At 41.9% G+C, this 21,986-nt stretch overlaps 2 protein-coding genes and 1 long non-coding RNA gene across 4 annotated transcripts; 2 read left to right on the top strand and 1 right to left on the bottom strand.

Moving 5' to 3' along the window:
- Window positions 1–2,464: 2,464 nt before the first annotated feature.
- On the bottom strand, window positions 2,465–14,329 carry LOC134484972 (uncharacterized). Of its 2 annotated transcripts, XR_010062816.1 has the most exons (4): window positions 14,263–14,329; window positions 13,634–13,755; window positions 6,478–6,628; window positions 2,465–2,597 (listed from the first exon to the last, which is right to left on the bottom strand). It is a non-coding gene; the product is annotated as an uncharacterized LOC134484972 (long non-coding RNA). The 2 variants fall into 2 exon arrangements; XR_010062815.1 differs by lacking the exon at window positions 2,465–2,597 and having other exon boundaries at window positions 6,347–6,628.
- On the top strand, window positions 9,028–10,071 carry Taar4 (trace amine-associated receptor 4). Its single transcript, NM_175583.1, has one exon. It carries the CDS (start codon window positions 9,028–9,030, stop codon window positions 10,069–10,071), a length of 1,044 nt encoding a protein of 347 aa, NP_783173.1.
- A 5,853-nt stretch (window positions 14,330–20,182) lies between the features above and the next one.
- Taar5 (trace amine-associated receptor 5) lies at window positions 20,183–21,196 on the top strand. The gene has a single exon (NM_001009650.1). It carries the CDS (start codon window positions 20,183–20,185, stop codon window positions 21,194–21,196), a length of 1,014 nt encoding a protein of 337 aa, NP_001009650.1.
- The last annotated feature ends 790 nt before the right edge of the window (window positions 21,197–21,986 follow it).

Here is a 21,986-nt window from a genome sequence, read left to right as displayed (position 1 = left end):
GTCCCCTCACGTCAATAGAAAAGTAACAAAACACCAGGTCACTGCAAATGTCATCTTTCTATGACAGTTCATCAACTGCAGTTCTGTAGGCTGCCAAGAATTCCTTCCAAAAGCTTTAACCAGTTGATCAATATATCCATTGATTAATTAACTCTGCATCCAGCATGCAGACTGGTGGATGACAACAACAGCAACAACAGCAACAACAAGCTGTGAGAAATAGGAAGTGGAACGTGGAATAAATGCATATCCATGAGCTAAAGGTTGACTTCAGAATAAAGAATTTAAAGTGCTAACGGTTTTGGATCCTCTCTAATTGTGTCTTAAGAACTCAAGAGAAGATCCTTACGGTTTGTCACAGCTTTATTTGACCTGATTCTCTCGAATGCCTTACTGCCTATGCTAGGCGCTTTTGTCCTCTCTGACCTTCTCTCCCACACAGACTGTGTTAAAGCAGTGGTTCTCAACCTTTCTTGTGCTGCAACCCTTTAACACATACACAAATTAATTAATAAATAATACATAATTAATACATAAATTAATACAAACAAATTAATTTTGTTGCAACTTCAGAACTTCGATTTTGCTACTGTTGCGAATTGTAATGTAGATATCTTAAACACAGGATATCTGATATGTGACTCCTGTAAAAGGGTCCCCAAAGGGGTAGTGACCCACAGGTTAAGAACTGCTGTGTTAAAGGACCCTCGTTGTCCAGGGTGTCTGCAGTATTTTACCAGCAGGAAGTAGCGGAAAAGAATCAGCAGGTAGAGGAAGGATGAAACGAGTCCTGCTTTCCACACAGGTATCTTTCTGCCAATCTGCCCCAGTGATTTTCAGAAAAGGCCTTCTGCTGTCCACACAGCCACCTGTGGAAATTCTGTAGCTGTGCCCTCTCACTGCTGGTCTGGTCTAGCAGGAGTGCCAAACTGCCACTGGTCTTGGGTAGCCAGCTGTCTCTTGCTGTGTCCCCTAAACCAATTTCCACTTTTGGCTTTGTAAATAATCCCTTTGTTAAACATGTCTCAGACTGCACGGTGATGGTGAAATCTGTTTCCTGTTGTTCCAAGGAAAAGTTTTGAAATTCTTCTTACAGGTGGCCAGTTCTGTGCTCTTGCACAGACATGGCCTTTCCCCATGTTCTCATCCCCTGAAACGATCACTTGCTTCCCTAAAAGTCTGCCCCATTTGTGAACCCCTCACCCTCCTTTTCTACTTGCCATAACTTTCTTCATTTTGAAGATCAGTTTACAGACTGAATTCTTCAATTTTCCTGTTGTGCAAATAAAGATTCTTCAAGGGAAGATTGGTGTTTAAAGTGAAGACTTCATTTATAAAACAATATTAGGAAACGGAGTCTTATTTTAAATATTTATTTATTTATAGCTTTAGCTTATAAATAGAACTTTGATTTGTATATTTGTGATTTTCGAAAACCACTTTTAAGCATAATCATAGCCTAGTTGCTGCATTAACATTGTGCTTGTCTTTTTGAGATTAAAATGTTTACATTGTTTTTGATCCTGTAATAGGCAGAGTACTATATTATAAATCCCTTCTTCAGCTTAATGCCTTTTGAACTGATGACTTCCAAATGAACTGTTTTAAGATTCTTAATAATTACAATACTGTACAAGTTTCAGGGCCTCAAGATATATGCTTTTTCTTGTGCTTAGCCCTCTCTGCACTAATCTGAGGTCTTCACAAACTTGAGTAAAAGGATTCTTTAGGTAGAGCTCATGGCTATAAAATTTTAAATTAAACTGAGTCTGGTTTAAATTAATAAAAATGTTAAAATGGGAACTTTCCTCATAATGTCTGATGATTTTTTCCTTTGTAATCTAGTACATAAACATCAAAAATTCAAAGATGAGTGGAGTCTGTACATGGAAAAGGACATCTGCCTGTCATCCTTGTGTGCTGATTCTTCAAACATCCTCCTCAGGGGTACACACATCTTACAGACACATAATAAACATGATGCTGTAAGCCATCAGGAATGTAAATATTGCTCCCACACATACACAATAGCTAAATACTATTTATATTATTCTTCATCTTCATTGTTCCACAGTGTGTTATGTCTTGGAGATTTATTACATATCAATAAACAAATCTGTGTTTTAAGACAGTATAATATCCTAGTTTTTAAAGTGTTATATTCTCTTTTACTGTTTATCGTCTCTGATCTTTTGCCTGCTTGCATGTATCTTTAAGGAATCCGTCTGCCAGTGCTTTGGAAGTTTGCTTTGAAAATTATTTTACTCTGATTTTTCTGATGATACTGCATTGCTGGTCTTTCTGTGTAATGAGATTGATTTGATCCATTGAAAATTTGTATGTAACTTATATGTTTGTAAATTATGAGAAAATTCTTGGTAAATATTTCGGTAATTGGTTTCTAGACGCCTGGTGTTATGAGGTATGAATTTTTTGGGTTGTTTTTGAAATTATACTTTACCTGTTTTAATTTTATTCCACATCTCTTAATTTATTATTTCTCCCTCTTTAATTTTTATTTATACTTTGCCATTCACTTATGTTCCTTAATTTTGGAGGGAAGATCAACAGCTGAGAACAGTTTATTGATTACAGACCTGCAAATGAAAAAAGGTATTTTTAAAAGAAATATCAAAACAGGCATATATTGAATATGTCTTGTCAAAAATGTTTAGGATGGCGGTGTTTATTTTTTTACTTTTAGAGTATTTATATGGACATAAGACATTTTGGAAATGAGCTATAAATCTAACTAGGAAATTTAATTGTTTCACGTATACATTACACACATGGTGATTTAGGGAAATCTTTTCAGCAAGCCTGCTTTTTACTTTTAACATTATGTATTTACTTATTTGTGCAGGTGCGTGTATGTGGCCTGTGCAGTCATGGCACACAGATCAAGTCAGAGGATGTAGTAGTTGTCTCTCCTTCCTGGAATTGAGCTCAGATTGTCAGGCTTCTTCAGTGAGCTGCCTCAGTGGCCAGTGTCCCTGTGTTTCACTGTGTACCTGTTCACAACATCAGGCAGATTCACTGTGTACCTGTTCACAACATCAGGCAGAGCATCCTTCTACTCTTGGCATTGTGTTTACAAGCAGAGTGTCTAGATTTTGTAGTGTTTGGTATCTGAATCATTTGCCCTTTAATCACTTTCCTTTGCAAACTAACTTTCTTTTTAGATCTTTTTTCATTCATTAATGAACTTATTTATTCATTTTACATCTTGATCACTGGACCTGGGGACACCCCCAACACCTACACCAGGTACATCACATCAAGTCTCTCTGCAGGGCTAGGCACGTCTTCCACTGAGGTCAGACAAAGCAGCCCAGCTAGGGAAATGAATTCCATAGACAGGCAGCAGCTTTAGGGCTAGCCTTTGCTACCATTGTTGGGGGACCTACATGAAGGTGCATATCTGCTACGTGTGTACTTGGGGTCTCAGTCCAGCTCATACATGCTCTTTGGTTGGTGGTTTATTTCTACTTTTAGAAATACTGGGACCCCAAAAGTGGTTTTGCCCTGAAAAGTTCCCCAGCAGAACATTTGTTTCATTAACATGGAAACATTTAAGCCATTAATAAATGAGATAAGAGGGATGAGGGAGGGAGGGGAGGAGGGAAGGATAGGGTAGGGAGAGAGGAAGAGAGAGAGTAAGAGAGGGAGAGAGGGAGAGAGGGAGAGAGAGAGGGAGACTCTGAGGACTTAAACCATTGTTAGAATGTAACCAGCAACTAGCAGTTTTGGTAACATAGTTTATACAAAATAAACAATATAACAGCTATTGGATAATAAGAACTGGCCTTCATAGAGGGTGACTTCCAAGCTCCCAAACTGGGAGAAACTGTGGGGTGTGCGTCATGGTTCTAGATTCTGTAATCACACCTGTGTCATGGTTTTGCAGCCTCAGGAGGGAGATGGACCCTGTTTGTTTTACTCTGGTTTTGCCTTTTATATCCTCTGATAGATTTTAAAACACTTCATATGCTTACCGTCTATTAAAATATTAACTTTATGTTTCCACAACTGCACACTACTTAAAGTGTCAATATTAATAAAAGTGAGGCTGGGGAATGGATCTGTGTACTTGCAACAGAAACCTGGGCATCTGTCTTGGATCCCAGAACCCAAGTAAAAGTCACGTGGGGTAGCTCAGCAGTCTTGTGGGAAATGGGAGACAGAGACAGGAGGATCGCCAAGAGTTCATGGGTCAGCCAACTCAAAGACCTGTCTTAAATGAGTGGGAAGGTGAAGGTGGACACCTCGGCTTGTCCTCTGACCTGCACACAGGAAGCAGCAGCACCAGCCTACACTTACACACACCCACATACACACTCACACACCTCTCTCACCAACATGCAACATTAAAATGACCAAATACACAGTATACATTTATATGTTCTCAATCTGGAAAGTTTAGAAGAGTGAGTCTTGTTGTTCCAAGTGAGCATGAAATCAAATCTCAACATCTCCAGCTATTCTACCTTTATTTATGAAAGTGTTTCATGAATGAATGGATTCTTCAGAGGAGGCAATCAAGTTAGTTTTTCAACAAGTTGTTTTAGATGTGAGCAATTTGATTTTGTTTTTGTAGAAATGTGTAGGCTGAGTTTTAATTTTTTTTGGCTTTAGTGAATGACAGGAATGATCTGTATCAAACTCTAATGGGGGTACCATCTCCAGTGACCATAAAGTCATTGCAATATGATGGGCTTGTCCCATTTCTTTTCTTCCTCCTCTTCCTCCTCCTCCTCCTTCTTCTTTCTTCTTCTGTATTTTGTTTTGGATTTTTTTGGTTTTATTTTTTCTTTCAAAAGATATGTTTTGTTATATTGTTCAGGCTGAAACATGTTGCAATCCTCTTGTCCCTCTTTCCTGAAGGTTAGAATCGTAGGTGTATTTAAAACACCCAGCTACAGCACGTTTACAGAGTAAATTCCTTAGTAAAGAATTAACTTTGATCTCTTTTCTGTTCTTGCTAAGCTAAATGCCTGTCTGCTCTACCTAGCAACTTCCAGGTCAGCCACGACTGCACAGCCACACCCTGTTTCAAAAAGCCAGAGGCTGGAGAGACGGCATGGCCCTGGATTAGCAGTGTATTGTTCAAACAGAGGACCCGAGTTCATTTCCCATCACCCACATCAGCATGTTTACTATTACCTATAACTCGGGCTCCAGGGGGCCTCCATGTCTGTGTCCTCTGAGGGCACCTGCATTCATGTGTGTGTACCTGTCTTTCCCCTGATCCCCCCTAGACACAAAGTTAAGAATAAAATAAAATTAAATAACAAAGTTACTCAACATAACTCATTTAAAATAAAAATAAAATAGTAAAGTATTGAAAACAATTCTTTAAAAGGACCAATAATCTAGCGTCTGGTAAGAGGTAAGGTTCATAGCTGGTGAGTTACATTTTCTTCTTCTCTCTCCCATCCCGTCTTCCTCTGCTCCTTTTTTCCCTACTTCACACTTTCTCACCTTTGACCTCATGCAATGTCTCTGAGGTCACAGCCATAGGACCACAAAGGTAGTCTGCTCTCTGGAGCCTAGTCTCTGGTGGCTTTCCATGATCTTAACTGGTGGCACAGTGGAGGTGGTGAAAGGGGCTCCTGCAAATTGCAGGATGCAGGAAATGCAGCCTCAAGAGGCACATTTTGTGCTTAAATACGAAGGACAGGGCAGCCTGCCAGGGCCTTCCCTCATGAGCGCGGACCTACGCCCTATGTGCTTACCCCAGAGGGAGGAACAAGCTGGAGTGGAGGACAGGGACGACACAAGAGGACAGGGGGACTCAAGTGCCCACTTGCCTGGTAAGAGACTGACATACTAGTTACTCTTGGTTCAATAACGGTTCTCTAAATTACCTACCAGGAAACCAAATCCTGGTAAAATAAAGGAGATTGCATCATGAGAGGGAAAATAAATTCAGATTGGCTTTGAGTGGAGTTGTTTTTGTTTTTGCTCTATTGAGGTGAGCCACACTTAGAATACTGGTCTGCATAAGCAAACCTGGACTACTTCAAAAAGATCACCGTATATTAGAGAGGCAGGAAAGGAAGACCCCAGCTGATATGCTATCCCACCTGTTGCCCTACCTAAGGATGGGTGAGATGTTCTGAGGTAAGAAGTAATGAGTATTTTTTTTTTTTTGCAGACAGTCTTCAAAGTGGGGTGTTTATGACCTAATCGTTAAAATAAAATGTATGTATGGTAAAGCTGATATGATGTCTTCTAGTTTTCCCCCACATATTAATATCATTGGGTTGTCAAATACCATCTCCCTATTTGAGAGAATATACATTGATATACTTTAGGTATTTAATATGTGGGAAATGTTAGCACCTTGACTTCTTTCCCGTTTATTTCTGGTTTGGAACAATAGACCCAGGGTCTTGCTATGTCACCTGGGCTGGCTTCCAGTTTGTAGTCCTCCTGCCTCTGCCTCTAGGGTGGTGGGATTACAGTCATGCACACCTTGTACAGCTTGGATGTTCAGAATCTGTATTCCACAGTCCTTGTGTCTGTTCCATTGGTTGGTAAACTTTTCCTGCAGGGAGCTCACTTTGAACCAAGTAGTTCCAATTCTCTTTCCCCAGAATGATTAGCAAATCTTTCTTCCCGTCTCCTAAAAGAAATAAGCAAGAGTTCCCCATGCTTATTGAGTGGTGGTGGAAATACAGTGCTTAGCTTAACCCTCTGCTGCTTGAGTTTGGGGGAAAAGGTTAGGGGTTAAGGGAAAAAAAAGCAAGACAACTTGCTATTATAAAAGAAAGACACCACAAAGAATTTCACATTTTACTGTTCTAGAAGAATCACTGAAGAGATTTTTTTTTTTAGAATTTGAAGGCAAGTCTCCCTCCAAAAGGGGGGATTTTTAGCATGCCAAGCTTCAAAATTGCACGCAAAAATTCATCTCTGTTCCTTTCCCTGACCGTTTCCTTAGAACAAAGAAGTACAAAGAAGCAGTCAGAGTTGTGTGTGCAGCTGTTGGCCAGGAGCTCAGGAAAGGGATTTAAGCACATTTGTCATGACCTTAGCTATTCTTCTGGGTGATCATCTTAATATAATTTGTTTTATGTATCCCCTTTCTTCAGCTAATGTTTTACTGTTTATCTCCCAAGTAAATGTAGCTGTATTTTACTCCATCTTCTGTCTTAATCTAACCTTTAACTATTTTCCTACACATCTAACTATGAGGCAAGAATGAGAGCAGATACTGGTAATTGCTAGAAGTGTTTCCTTCCACGTTTTAAGAAAAGCAAGGCAGGATGTAGCTCACTGTTAGAGTCCTTGCACCGCTTGCTTACAGCCTTTACTTGGGTTCCCATTTTCTCTCCCAAAATATACTTTACAAACTCAGGGTAAGCGCAATTTTCCGAATTATTAGCTTGACAAAATTGAAACTTAAAACTTGATTAGCCATATAGCAGCATATCTCAGACTGCATGGTTTTGTTTGGGGAATGAGATTTTGCAAATAATCAGTAGCAGAAAATGCCTGAGTAATTTTATGGTGATTGTTGCTTATCTTTAAAGTTAGTTAGACGTTTAATTTATTAAATGAGGTCATTGGGTATTTCAGTATCTTTAGTCTCATAGCCAAGGGGCCAAAATGATACCTAACCACCCTGAATATCTGTAATGGGATGGAGCCTTGTAAGTGTTTGTCTTTCTCGAATTTGTCTTCTGTACAGCTTAGGTTCTCACCTTCACTTTAATTGCCATGCTAGCTGACACAATCAAAAATGAAAAATATTAACCTTAAGCATTAGATTTCTATATCCAAAGCCAGAAAAATATGCTATTGTGTTAAGATTTCAAATAATCTACAGATACTGGAAACAATTATTGAGGTATTACAGCTCGTGACAGAAATACAGTTTTCAAAGGTTCTGCGCTCTCAATATTGTCTTCATGTAAATCAGCCTCAGGATGTACCATATATTCACTTTCCCAAGGGGTTCAATGAGTTTTAGACTGTTCTCAGGCCAAAGTCCGTTCCTCCAGTCTGCCACTCAATCTCACAGATGCTTGCCCTGGGCTGTGAGAAAATCGTGTCCAAGCTCAGCACTGGAAAAACAAACCCACGTCAAAGCCAGGGTGAGTCAGCCCTATTGTTCTCAGCTTATTAATGTTTCGAATGACAGGTTAAATAATACACAGCTGTATATCATATTTGGTAGCAATGTAAAACTTGGAATCTCTGTCCCTGTGGGTCCTGAACCGCAACTCTGCATCCTAAATGCAGATGCTAAATGGAATAAGCCCACAAGACTTAATGGAGGTCGTCCTTTGAACCATTTTCCTTCATTTTAGACATTATTTATGTGCAATATTGTAATCTTGGCCACGATTCTACTCTAAATTCTGCAGACTGTGTTTTTCCCATCGCAAGGAGAAAGGCTTTTAAGTGGGGGTGGCAGAGGTAGCAGCATTTGTGGCAGCTCACGGAAAAGACTGTTTTGTAAAAGAGGCAGTATGGCTTCAGATTCTAATCATCGTTTAATCTAATTAGCGATTCCATTGCTCCCAATCACTCCTGAGTGCATTTTAATCCAGGAAATTGGTTAATAGAACTGGACACGAGAAATGCTTGATCAGTTTATAGAGTCAGAGCTACAAATTAATATGATGGTACACACTTCTATCTTGGATGCTGGGTAACAGTATCACTCTGTGTATGCTGGGTAACAGTGTCATCTATGGATACTGGGTAACAATACCAATCCAGGTTTTTCCAGTTGCCTCCCTATTCAAGATATGATCTCAGACTAACATTCTTGTCCTCTGCAAGGACGACACGCAAACGACAGAATCCTAATCCAGGCTTTAAAAAGTTCCACAGGTGATTCGTATGCACATGAAGTTTGGGGAAAACAAGTTCCTGGTCAGTTGGAACTCCCACCTTGGTTCAGACTCGAACCTAAGATTCGATGGACAATGACTGTATTGTTCTTTTCTTTCTTTCTCAGAAAGGAGCACAGCTCTTTTGAAAAGGACTCATAGTACCCACAAGACAAAGACGATGAATTCACCTGACCTCTGGTACTCCCCAGAAACACAGTTTTGCTTCGCCGCTGCAAACAACTCTTGCCCGAGGAAGGCGAGGCCTGCGCTTGTGGTCTGCGCCATGTACCTCGTCATGATCGGAGCGATAGTGATGACCATGCTGGGAAACATGGTTGTGATCATCTCCATTGCCCACTTCAAGCAGCTCCACTCCCCGACCAACTTCCTTATTCTCTCCATGGCTACCACAGACTTCCTGTTGAGCTGCGTGGTCATGCCCTTCAGTATGGTCCGGTCTATCGAGTCGTGCTGGTACTTCGGAGACCTCTTTTGCAAAGTCCACAGCTGCTGTGACATCATGCTCTGTACCACCTCCATTTTCCACCTCTGTTTCATCTCAGTGGACCGCCACTATGCTGTCTGTGACCCACTGCATTATGTCACCCAAATCACCGTCGGCGTCGTGGGGGTCTTTCTACTCATCAGTTGGTCTGTCCCCATCCTGTTTGCCTTTGGCCTGGTGTTCTCAGAATTAAATTTGATTGGTGCTGAGGATTTTGTTGCAGCCATTGACTGTACAGGTTTGTGTGTGTTGATATTTAACAAGCTCTGGGGAGTGCTGGCTTCCTTTATAGCTTTCTTTCTGCCTGGGGCAATCATGGTGGGGATTTATATACACATTTTCACAGTTGCCCGGAAACATGCCCGGAAAATTGGTCCAGGTCCTAGGACAAAACGGGCCCTCTCAGAAAGCAAAATGAAGGCCACATCCGGAAAGGAAAGCAAGGCCACCAAGACTTTGAGCATAGTCATGGGAGTATTTGTGCTGTGTTGGCTGCCCTTCTTCGTCTTGACAATCACAGATCCTTTCATTGGTTTTACAACCCCTGAAGATTTGTATAATGTCTTCCTCTGGCTCGGTTATTTTAACTCCACTTTCAACCCCATCATATACGGCATGTTCTATCCTTGGTTTCGAAAGGCCCTGAGGATGATAGTCACAGGGACGATCTTTCGCTCTGACTCCTCTACCTCCAGCTTGCATCCTGCACATCCTTAGGCAATGCCCCGCATTAGCCTAGATTCTTTTTAAAAGAAAGGATCTCAGATGTCCTTTGTCTCCAAGAAAGAGGGGTGGGCTGGTTAGACTGGAAACAGCAGACACAATGGCCACCAGAGAAAGCACTACATCTAGTGAGCTTTGTTGTTCCTGCTGTTGCTGCTGGTGTGTGTGTGTGTGTGTGTGTGTGTGTGTGTGTGTGTGTGTGTGTGTGTTTGTGTGTCTATACATGCGTGCATGCCTGCATGAGTGCTGAACCTCACAGACGGGTTTATTTTTGGGTGCCTACCTAAGGCACTCCTGTGAACAAACAAGAGAACAAAACTAATTTCCTCCAAAGGCTGGTGAGCCCTGAATTATGAAGTTTAGGTGTTAACTACTTTGGCTTTGATTTAATAAATATCCTCAACTGAACTTGGAACGTCCAAGGAGGAGACATGGAAGTCCTCTACAATCACTGACAGCATACAGCGAATCCATGCAAACTTCTGTTGAGTCCATTACTGTTTTTATAGAGGATTGAGAAAGAGCTGGAGAACAGCGGAAGCCTGAACTAAGAAATAGGGAAGAAGAGCTGATAAACTGTAGCAAACAGCTGTGGAAAAGAGAGATTTAACTCACTTTTCTAGAGGAATTGCTGAGGGATTCATAAAAACACTGAACGGTTAGTAATGAAAAAAAGAAGAAAGGGTTTTAGGAAAACTTTTTTCTTTTTCTGACACACATCTTTAATGTACATCAATACATATATACTCTGTGAACATATGTACTGACATGTATGTGGGGGGCAGGAGCACATGTCTGCATTGCGTGCTGTGTGTGTGTGCGATGTGTGTGCACCAAGTGTTAATTAAGACTGAACTTCATTTACAAAATTGAGCTATTTCACTTCCCATACTTTGGGGACGTCCTTGCCTGACTAAATGTCCTTTTTCCATGTCCTTTCGTCTTTCCCTTCTGCATCTCTTATACGTGTATTTCATTAACTTTTGTCCCTCATCGTCTTGTTCTCTTCTTTTGAATTCTTAATTAAGTAGATTTTCCTGATCGATCTAGTCACTTGGTCAATGATGTCACAGACTGCTGTAAGATACTGTGAACTTGGGATTTCACAAGTGTTAAGTGAGCTTTTAGGAGCCTGTTTTTATCTCTGAATCTACCTTTGGCCCAGTGTTTTCACTGGTTACTTAATCCTCAGTTCAATAGACCTCTAAGGAGACATTTCTATCCCATCTGGGAGCCCTGACCTGCATATTCTGTGATGTACCTTAATTTTCAGAGGTCAGGATTTGCTCATCTGATTGAGCACCTTTCAGAGGTACTGAGAAAGTTCTGTGAATTACTTGTATGACAGGGAAATATTTGAAGTGACAGTTTGACTTTGAAGGGCTTGGTTGAAGTCATTTAATCCTTTAGATATTCTTTACCCTGAAATTTGGTGTCAGCATACAAAAGCTATGGTGTCCTTTCTTTTCAAAGAACCGAGGAAACAGGAGAGTTGCTTAGGGCTGAATCTCAGGTCGGATTTTGAAGGCCCAAGATGTCTCATAATTAATTGCAGGGATCCCTCAGGACTCCCTTTGATCATGGGCCAATTCTTCTGGTAGCTTAACATGGCCCTTTGTACTGCTGAGTCTGAGTGAGTGCCTGAAGTGAGGGGCATTCGCTCATCACAAACTCGTTCTATTGAGCCTCAGAAGGACACATAACCGTTGACAATATAAAGACTTGGGACCTGTGGCCTTCTCACAGGTCAGCAATTTCTACAAGGAAGCCAAATAAAGGAAAAATGGAGGAGCTAGTGGAAGTCTACTGAAGTCTAAATCATTTGTTATGTTAAGGAATTTTACAGTTTGCAAGAGTGCCCATGAACATTAACTGAGCTGTCCCTCAGGACATTCTGGTCCATTCTTCCTGTGACAACTCATGCAGGAACAAAACATCCCACCATACATCCCTCAGTTCTTCTCTTTCTAGGTTAGACCAAGCAGCCATTATTCCAGGAAGCCAGTGACTTCCATGGATCCGTGGCTCTGGACCCAAATGCATGTGGGTTAATAAACATTTGTCCAGTGCCTATTTGCTGTTGCTGCTCTGAGTGTTCGTGTTCCAGAGGCGAGTGAGACAAAATCCCTTTTCAGGGGGGCTGCTGCCCCATAGGGGGAGGAAGAGACACTCACTAGGACTGAAGGGCCAGGACATAAGCTTTGAGAACATCAAGGGAACACTTAGCCTCATTTAAACATAGTGGAGACTGTGGACTTTTAACTCAAGGAGACATATCTAGTTCATAAGAGAGGCAACATCTCTACTAGAATTGGGATTATTGGTAGGGAAGGTAACTAGAGCATCAGAGAAAGACCACTGGGCTATCCCATGATACCTCAAGGAAGCAGGATGGTGTAGAGCCTGCCAGGTACTGACGTGGAGCTGCAACATGAGCTGTAAAGACAGTGGTGGGTGGCCACCTGTGGATAGCTGGTGCTTTGCAGCCCGGGCTCATGAGTTTTATGTCAAACCCAGGGCCACTGGTGCATTGCAGTGCCAGCTGCCAGGAGCGAGTGGTGCTATGCTGCAGCCCATCAGTTCTTCCTCCTCAGCATAGTTCTTTCTCTTCTTATGGGTACATGAAGAATGATGGCCACAACTTCTCTCGTGCTTTCAAGTCCTTTTGAGTGTCAAGAGCATCTTGGATGTGATCCTTTAACTCAGGATCATGTCCAGAATGAGACAGAGGTGCAGTTTCCACAGAGGTGAAGTTGTCACAGCATGGCTTGTCATGGGAAATAGGACGAGAGAAGGGAAGAGCAGACCACGTTGGCATAGAGTCGGTTCAACCAGCCGATGAGGACAGGCTGAGCTGCTAGGGAATGAGACAAGGCTTGGGGAACCCTACATGCAACCTGCTAAGAAACTACATCCATTAGGTGAGTGGAAAGCATTTAAATACGAAGCAATTTCAACCACTAAATTTCCACGTTTTTGTCTATACCCCATTAAAACATTTAGGATCTGTGTAGCTGAGACCTGGCCCTTCTTCCTCAGTCTCTTTGGTTCTAAGACAACAGGCCTGTAACTTTATTACAAACTAGCTGTGATTCCATTCTAGATGGACATATGAAGTAAAAATCAAGTTATTCAATGTAATGATAATATATGATATTATTCTTACTCAGGCCTATTTCGTGGTTGGGAAAGCTCTCCCACAGAACCCAGGCTAACTGCTTCAGTGTTTTACCACATGTGAGCTCTGAAATGATCTTCTGAGGGGGAACATATTTGCTTATAGAGAGAGGAGGGAGGAAAACAAGAGACAGGGTTCTGAAGCAATCTCTGTAGTGATTGATGTATAGTTGGGACAATTTGAAGTTCCAGCTCATGGAAACAGCTTAGAATTATTGTCTAGATTACCACCCCACTGCTCTGAGATATAGACTACTGAAGGGTCAGTTCTGGTAAGATAAAGTCTATTCTTAACCCCCACCATCTCAGAGAGCAAAGTAATGAAATGAGACTTGAGTCTCCTATTATGTAGCTTGTCTTTTATGCCCATAGTCATTACCTGCTATTATGTAAAAGCATAATTCATAATTTTATTATGCTTTTCCATGTATCCTGTTCTTCTTGGTGATGTCTCTCTCCTTTCTTGTTCATCTGAGAAGGGTCTGGGACACACGGCAGGATCTGTTCATGAAGAGAGGGGATGGATTTGTTGCAAAGATGGAATAATGGTCATTCAAGACTTTCATCATTTTGTAAGGGACGAACTAATGAAGAAAGGTTCCTCCTAGTAATCCTAGACCTTCTCTTTGCCTTTCTAAGCCTTTCGTTTCTTATATTTTTGGTTTTGAGTCTAGCCTTTAATGACTGAGCCATCTCTCCAGCCCTAAGCCTTTCATTTCTAACGTATACAATCCCAGCAAACGTCTTTCTGCTTCGTGGGACCAATAGCTGCACAATTAAGACACGTGAGATAATTTCTAACCATTACTAATTATCTTTCTTTTAAAACTTTATGGATTCTTCCTTTAATGGGAGAGAGTTTCTTTACAAAAGTGGCTGGTGAGATTGCTCAAGTAAAGGAGCCTGCAGAACAAGCCTGGCAAACTGTACTCCATCTTCTGAACCCACGTAAAAGTAGAAGAGAAACAAATTCATAAAGTATAATGGGGGAAGCAACCAGAGACAGACCGTGATCCACCACTTCCTATGTACATGTGCCACTTTCTGTGTACAGGTATCACTTCCTGTATGCTTGCGTCACTTCCTGTGAACACGCGTTACTTCCTGTGTAGATGCATCACTTCCGGTGAACATGAACGGATGTGGATATCCACATGACTTATAGATATCTGTCTTTCAATGCAAAACATTAGTTGTTTTATCAGCTCTTGTACCCATGTGCTGGAGAACATCACCATAGTGTGTGTTTGAGATGGAAAAGAGCTGCTCTCATCATTGCAGCCTGACAGCAAGCCAGGAGGTGTGAAGGAGGGGGTGGCGTAAGATCCAGCTGCCAAGAGCGCATTCCAGTGATCCATTCTGTCCAACCAAACATCACCTCCCATCTTTCCTTCCACTAAACCCATCAAGTACAAACCAAGGAAGAGGTTAACTCATTTATTGTTAGGTCAGAGCCCCTGATGATCTAATTACTTCTGTAAATACCTCCCAGATGTGTTTTATTAGTCTCCTAGGTGTTTCTCATTCCTATTAAATTAAGAATTAAGATTAACCATCATTTTTACTAATAATGTTATGAACATATTGGCCAGTAATTGTAAAACTGTATCATCAAGTTTTAAATATGTTTTTATTTATTCTTTGACACTTTAATGTATAAAAATAGAATATATTTCAACCAAATTACTACCCTTTTCCTTCTCTTATCCCTCTCCTACCTTTCCTTTCCACCAAGTCTCTCTTCTATTTCATATATTTTTAAAAAACGATCTACTAAATTTAACTAGGATTGCATTCATAAGTGTGCTATGGGCACAGGCAACTTATCTAAAGAAAACTACTAAATTTACTAAAGAATTATTACTAAAGAAAATTACTACTTTTACGCCAGCAGCTATTATCTGCCATTGACTCATCATCTTGAGGTGGGGCCTCATGAGTCCTTCTTTCATTTATGCTGGAACATTGACAGGTTTGGTTTTGCACATGTCTGATGTAGGCAACTTTAGTTGCTACGAGGTCATAAGTACAATGGTCATATCCAGAAGAGAGTATTCATAACACTTGTCCTATTCTCTGACCCTTGTGTTCTGACCCCCATGATATTCTATGAACCACAGTGGAGCAGATGTTATAGGAAGTCCCATTTAGAGTTAAACATATAACAATAGTCAGCCATTTATTCTCAGTGCTGTGACAGTTCTGACTATGTGCAACTTTAATGGCTACTTAAAAAAAATAAAAACTTCACTGACCAAGCTCAGAGCAACACAAACCCTGGGGTCTGACTATAAGTCGACAGAATACAGTTGGACAACATGACCTTTTAGCAAAACAGCAGTAGTAAGTTCTTCCTTAGGGCCTACATTTTCTTCTGCCATGGGCTTTTGGACAGGTTTACAGTGACAGGTATACATTCCCTTCTGTGGAGCAGTCCTCAAATCCAATCAGAAAGTAGCTGGTTGCTTAACATTCATGCCATTATTACACTGGTGGGACATATTATGTAATTAGTTTTAGTGATAGAACAATACACTGTTGCAGGAATTACGCTTCAGTGTAATTGTTAATAATGTTTGTTTAATCCATCACATAGGTTATTTCCAGCTATTACTACTATTCATGGTGATCCCTAGAATGTCTATACACAGATCACATTTGTAGGGTCAACTCTCTGAGATATAGCCCTTGAATTGTTACTTCTGCTTTCAAGAATTCATGATTACTATCTGCCCTCATTCTTTGTTCTAGAAAGGACTTAAGAAAGGCTTCAATGAACTCACAGCAGAAGGAGGCATGGCAAATATTTTTAAAAGAGGGGAAAAGAAAATCAGAATGATGTGGGAGCTGACACTGGTCATGACAGCAAGGTGAAGGTCTGCCACCAACAGTAGTTCCATAGAACACAGTCAAGTAAAGTGATAATACAAATCCTTTTGCTGCCATCCCCCGAGCCTTTGAAACCCATTTGTCTTAGTTAAGGTTTTACTCCTGGGAAGACACACCATGACCAAGGCAACTCTTGCAAGGACAACATTTAATTGGGGCTGGCTTACAGGTTCAGAGATTCAGTCCGTTACCATCAAGGTAGGAACATGGCAGCAACCAGGCGGGCCTGGTGGAGGGGAAGCTGAGGATTCTGCATCTTCATCTGGAGGCCACTAGGAAAATACTGGCTTCTGGGCAGCTAGGATGAGGGTCTTAAAGCTCGCACCTACACTGACACACCTACTCCAATAAGGTCACACTTACTCCAACAAGGCCATACCTTCTTCTAATAATGTCACTCCCTGGACTAAGCATATGCAAACCATCACACCTTTTCAGTTCCAATGTGCCACCTGTGAGGCCTTGCAGACCCTTACAGTTAGCACAGCTCTCCCATGGCAGCAACAACACAACTTCCAAGTTGCGTTGTGCATTCTGTCCTGACTCGGTGCCTGTGTGGTGTAGTAAAAGCTTCACCATTCAGTGTTCTCACCATGTAAGCTTGTCTGGAGCATATTCCATTGTAGTGGATCCAAGTTTCCTCTGTGGCTGATGCACACCAGGTACTGGGAAGACTTTAAGCTCAGTTCATGAAGATTTGATGAGAACCCGGAAAGAGACAGGAAAATGCAATCAAACATCTTATAGAATGAAGTACAGAGAATCTTTACAAACTGTGAGTAGGGCATGTAGTCCAGTCTATTGGAATCAAGGAGTAAATATTTAACAATGTGTACAGTGCAGAGGAGGTTAGGCAAAATGCAGTGGGGCACATTTGAAAGACACCAGAAAGCTGACAATATTTACCAGCATTCTATGATAAAACATAAGTTTCTTAAGAACCACCAAGCAAAGAACATATACGGGCTGGACCTAGGCCTCCTGGCACATATATAGCAGATGTGCAGCTTGGCCTTCATGTGGGTCTAGAACAACTGGAACAGGGAGCGTCTTTAAAGCTGTTGTCTGTACATGGGACATGTTCCTCTTGCTGGCCTGCCTTGTTTGACCTCAGTAGGAGAGAAAGCGCCTAGCCTCACAGAGACTTGATGTGCCAGGGTGGGGGGATACACAGAGGCCCCACCTGCTTAGAGGAGAAGGGGAGGGAGGGTGGGGGAGGCAGTGAGAGGGATGTAAAGTGAATGAGTTAAAAAAAAGTACTCCAAAAGTAGCATAAAGAAACTTAAGGGGTTGGGGATTTAGCTCAGTGGTAGAGCACTTGCCTAGCAAGCGCAAAGCCCTGGGTTCGGTCCCCAGCTCCGAAAAAAAGAAAAAGAAAAAAAAAGGAACTTAAGCAAATGCCTAATGGAGTATAAATGTAGGGAGTATGCACAATAGCAAGAGAAAATAACCACCTACTATGCTCTAGGACAGTGGTACAATGTATTTCATTTAATTTTCCAAATATTTTAATCCCAGCAGATTAGCACTTCTTGTTCACAGCTCCAGGATCACAGGGCTCAAGTGTTCGAAGTGATATTCAAAGCTGTTCGTATCCTATGGCTTACCAGATCTGCCCGCTTACTGGATTTAGCGTCTGAGGTGCACTAAAAGTGGCCTTTTTTGTCGTCCATGAACACACCTGGAATTGTCAGCCTTAAATGAGATGACTCCAGCAAACCCCTCCTCTCAAGGTTCATGGAACCCTGAGGAAGGGGCTGAAAGAGGGGATGGAGGACAAGGACCTCTAAGTTAACCTGATCAAAGCACAGATGAGCTCACAGAGACTGGGGCAGCATGCAGAGTGCCTGCACAGGTCCTCCATCTGTACATTATGACTTCCGGTTTAGTGCTCTTATGGGAGGCTTGAGTGTGCAAGCGAGGGAATCTCTGTTTCCTATCTTCTCTTTGGCCCCTTCTGTTTGTTTTGTCCAATTCTGGTATGTTTTTTTTTGTTTTATCTTATGGTATTTCATTCATTATCCTTTAGAAGCCTGTTTGTTTTCTAATATGAGGCAGAAAGAGTGGATCCTGATGTGAGCGAGGGAGGGAGAACTGGGAGGAAGGGAAATTGTAATCATGATCTACGGAGGCAAAAAAAAATCCATTTTCAGTAAAAGAAATGGGAAAGAATTCTTAAAACTTTGTTATGTGGCTGGTTCTAATACTCCTCAGTAGGTTCCTTTAGAGTTCTTGACTTTTTTCTCTAGAATAGCTTCAGATTGTTTGTAATCCCAACCTTCAGAGCTGTTCTCTTAAGAACTTGCTTTTTAAACTTATTTTTGTTAAACAGTGTCCTACTGTTCAGACTGGCCTCAAGCTGAAGATCCTTAGCTTCCAAATTGAGGGATTTCCAGGCATACAGCACCACTGCTCAGGTAAGGATTAATCAGGGCTATTCCTCAGGTCACTAGAAATGGACAAAGGGACTCCCGGAGTAGAAAGGCTTTGTGAAACTTTCAAAACCCTCTGAAATTCAATAAAGCATATTGTAAATTATTCATAATCATCTACAAAGGGATAACCTTGTGGTTAGCCCCAAACACAGGAGTGTAGACTCTTAAAAACTCGGTGAATAATAAATTGCATCTCTAATTAATTGCCATATTGAAAAGGAAAAGAGACAATGGAGACCTGTGAGTGGCATGAACTAGGTCCCTTGGCACTCTTACACTGTTCGCGTGTATCAGCTCACATGGCGAAGCAGGTTCTTCTGAGAATATAAAATCTCCCCTGACCTCTTGCCTGTCACCCTTGTTGAGAGAGGAGTTCTCTGCGAGTCTGTGTACATCTGGGACAGGCACTGCTTTTATGGGGGGACTATTTCCTGCCTGAGTAAGTAGTCTGGAAATCCTCAGTTTACCTTTAATTTTTTTCTTTTTCTTTTTCTCCCTTCCTTCCTCCTTCCTTCCTTCCTTCCTTCCTTCCTCCTTCCTTCCTTCTTATCTTCCTCCCTCCTCCCCTCCCTCCCCCTCTCTTTCTTTCCTTCTTTCTTTCTGAGACAGGTCTGATGTATCCCAGGCTAGCTTTGAACTTGCTGAGACGCCAAGGATGGTCCTGGACTCAGGATTCTCCTACCTTCTTGTCCCAAGTGCTGAGATCACAGGTGTGTGCTTCCACAGCCAGTGTATAAAATGCCAGAGATTAGGTCCAGGGCTTTGGGCACACTAGGAAAGCGTTCTAAACATTCAGATTCAGCTACATCCTCAGTTCAGCATGTTAGCACACATTTCATAGTCTACAGGTTAGTGTTTGACAAATATTTTCTCATCTCAGATAGTTTTACCCTGCGTGTTACATTTAAAAATGTGCAGTGCAAAAAGAAAAACAAAAACGTGCATTAAGGAGAATTTTGTGTTTTTATTTATTTGTAGATTTCTTCTTTGGGGATGAATTGATAAAATTTTAAAATTTTAACCTAGTAACTTTTTTGCCAGTTTACTTAATTATTGAAGGAGAAGATTGGCTACTCTCTCTCAAGAGTCAACTTGTTCACAATAGTTAACTTGTCACTTGGGTCAGACTCAGAACTTTAAATCTCTCTTCGGATTTGGCGAGGGCCTTATCGAGAAAGAGAACGCTTTATGATTTTTACACCGAATTCTAAGACACACTTTCCTTTGAGGAAACCTTTAGCCTACGTTCTTCTTTTCTTCTTTTAAGGATATTGCCTGCAGTAGTTTTAAAAGAACCTGGTGGGATAGACTAGCTCACTATCCTCACAGAGACTTGATGTGCCAGGGTGGGGGGATACAAAGGGGCCCCTACCTGCTTAGAGGAAAAAGGGGGGGGGGAGAGCTGGCTCCATGATTCTGCTCAGGGTATATTGATCCAGTGCTCAGGGACCAATCAGTTCAATGACCCTTTCCTTCTTTCAATCTCATTCTGTGATTGCTAAAAAAAAAATAAAAAATATTATTACCAATGTTTTTATTATTGTCTTTATTATTGTAGAAAAGGTGACCAGTTCCCAGAGAAAGCGGAAGAACAGAGCTTATAAATGAGAGCTGTCCTCCTCCCCGGCTCTGGAGAGCAGCCTGCGGCGTTCTGTTACCAGGTGAATGGGTCTTGCCCCAGGACAGTCCACCCGCTGGCCATCCGGGTCCTCATCTACCTGGCCTGCGCAGTAGGTATGCTGATCACAGTCCTGGGGAATTTGTTTGTGGTGTTTGCCGTGTCCTACTTTAAAGTGCTCCACACCCCCACCAACTTCCTGCTGCTCTCCCTGGCTCTGGCGGACATGTTGCTGGGTCTGCTGGTGCTGCCCCTGAGCACAGTCCGCTCTGTGGAGAGCTGCTGGTTCTTCGGAGACTTCCTGTGCCGTCTGCATACCTACCTGGACACGCTGTTCTGCCTTACCTCCATCTTCCATCTCTGTTTTATTTCCATTGACCGTCATTGTGCCATCTGTGACCCCCTGCTCTATCCCTCCAAGTTCACAGTCAGGATAGCCCTCCGATACATAGCGGCAGGGTGGGGGATACCAGCAGCCTACACTGCCTTCTTTCTCTACACAGATGTGGTAGAGAGAGCACTCAGCCAGTGGCTGGAAGAAATGCCTTGTGTGGGCAGCTGCCAGCTACTGTTCAATAAGTTCTGGGGGTGGTTAAACTTCCCTGCGTTTTTCATCCCCTGTCTCATCATGATCAGCTTGTACCTGAAGATCTTTGTGGTCGCTACCAGGCAAGCTCAGCAGATCAGAACCCTGAGCCAAAGTTTGTCCGGGGCTGTCAAGCGGGAAAGAAAAGCTGCCAAGACGCTGGGCATTGCTGTGGGCATCTACCTTGTGTGTTGGCTTCCCTTCACTGTGGACACGCTGGTGGACAGCCTCCTTAACTTCGTCACCCCACCCCTGGTCTTTGACATCTTTATCTGGTTTGCTTATTTCAATTCAGCCTGTAACCCCATCATCTATGTCTTCTCGTATAGATGGTTTAGGAAGGCCCTGAAACTCCTCCTGAGCCGGGAGATCCTCTCACCACGGACACAGACTGCTGATCTGTTCCATGACTGATTCTAGCAGGAAGGAAGACGGTGGCACAACCATAGGCTATGGTGTTTCCCTAGTTTGTGGGCAGCTCCCAGGGCTTAAGTGGGGGGAGAAAAAGCCTGTTATTTAGTCAGCAAAGAAGTAAAGCACGGCTCCCATTCAGTATTCTCATAAAAGAAAGGAGGGAGAGGGCTGACTGAAGTCTTCTAAACGCTTTAGAATACCTAGGGGTTAAGCAACCATTCTAGGGAATAGCCAGTCTATTCCTAGAATATTGCTTCTTAGAAACTGAAAAGCACAGGAGGAAGTCGGAGGAGTCGGGGGTTTGCTTTCTAAGTTCCTCCTTTCATTTACTCAGTTTTCAGGTGAGAAAACTCCCATCAGCCTTTGCTTACTCACTAAAAAAACAAAAAACAAAAACAAAAACACCCCCCCCCCAAAATCTCACACAGAATAAAATACTGTTGTCTAGTTTAACTTTGGGAAACTTGCCTGTGTCATAATTTCATGTCATTGTCAAATGGGGTCCAACACTTTAAATATACCTTTCTAAAAACGTGGATTTTTAAAGCCTCATCTCCTTAGGACCTGACTGTTTAAAAGTCTGGAAGCCACATCTTCTCCTTTAAATGTGAGGGTGATTTTAAATTGTTAAAGGAATATTTTTCTTCCTTAAAAAATAAGAGAAACCTAAACTCTGTGATGTGTTTTGTGCTAATTATCCAGAGCTTGCCACTTAATATTCTTCTGTTACGTTTGCATCACAGAGACTAAACCTACTGTTCCGGCAAGGCTCAGTGCAGGATTGTCAGAG

The sequence above is a fragment of the Rattus norvegicus genome, chromosome 1, assembly GCF_036323735.1.
Source record: "Rattus norvegicus strain BN/NHsdMcwi chromosome 1, GRCr8, whole genome shotgun sequence".
In the NCBI taxonomy this organism is placed as follows: domain Eukaryota; kingdom Metazoa; phylum Chordata; class Mammalia; order Rodentia; family Muridae; genus Rattus; species Rattus norvegicus.
Note: the sequence above shows the minus strand (reverse complement) of the source record. Positions and strands in the feature narration are given on the sequence as shown.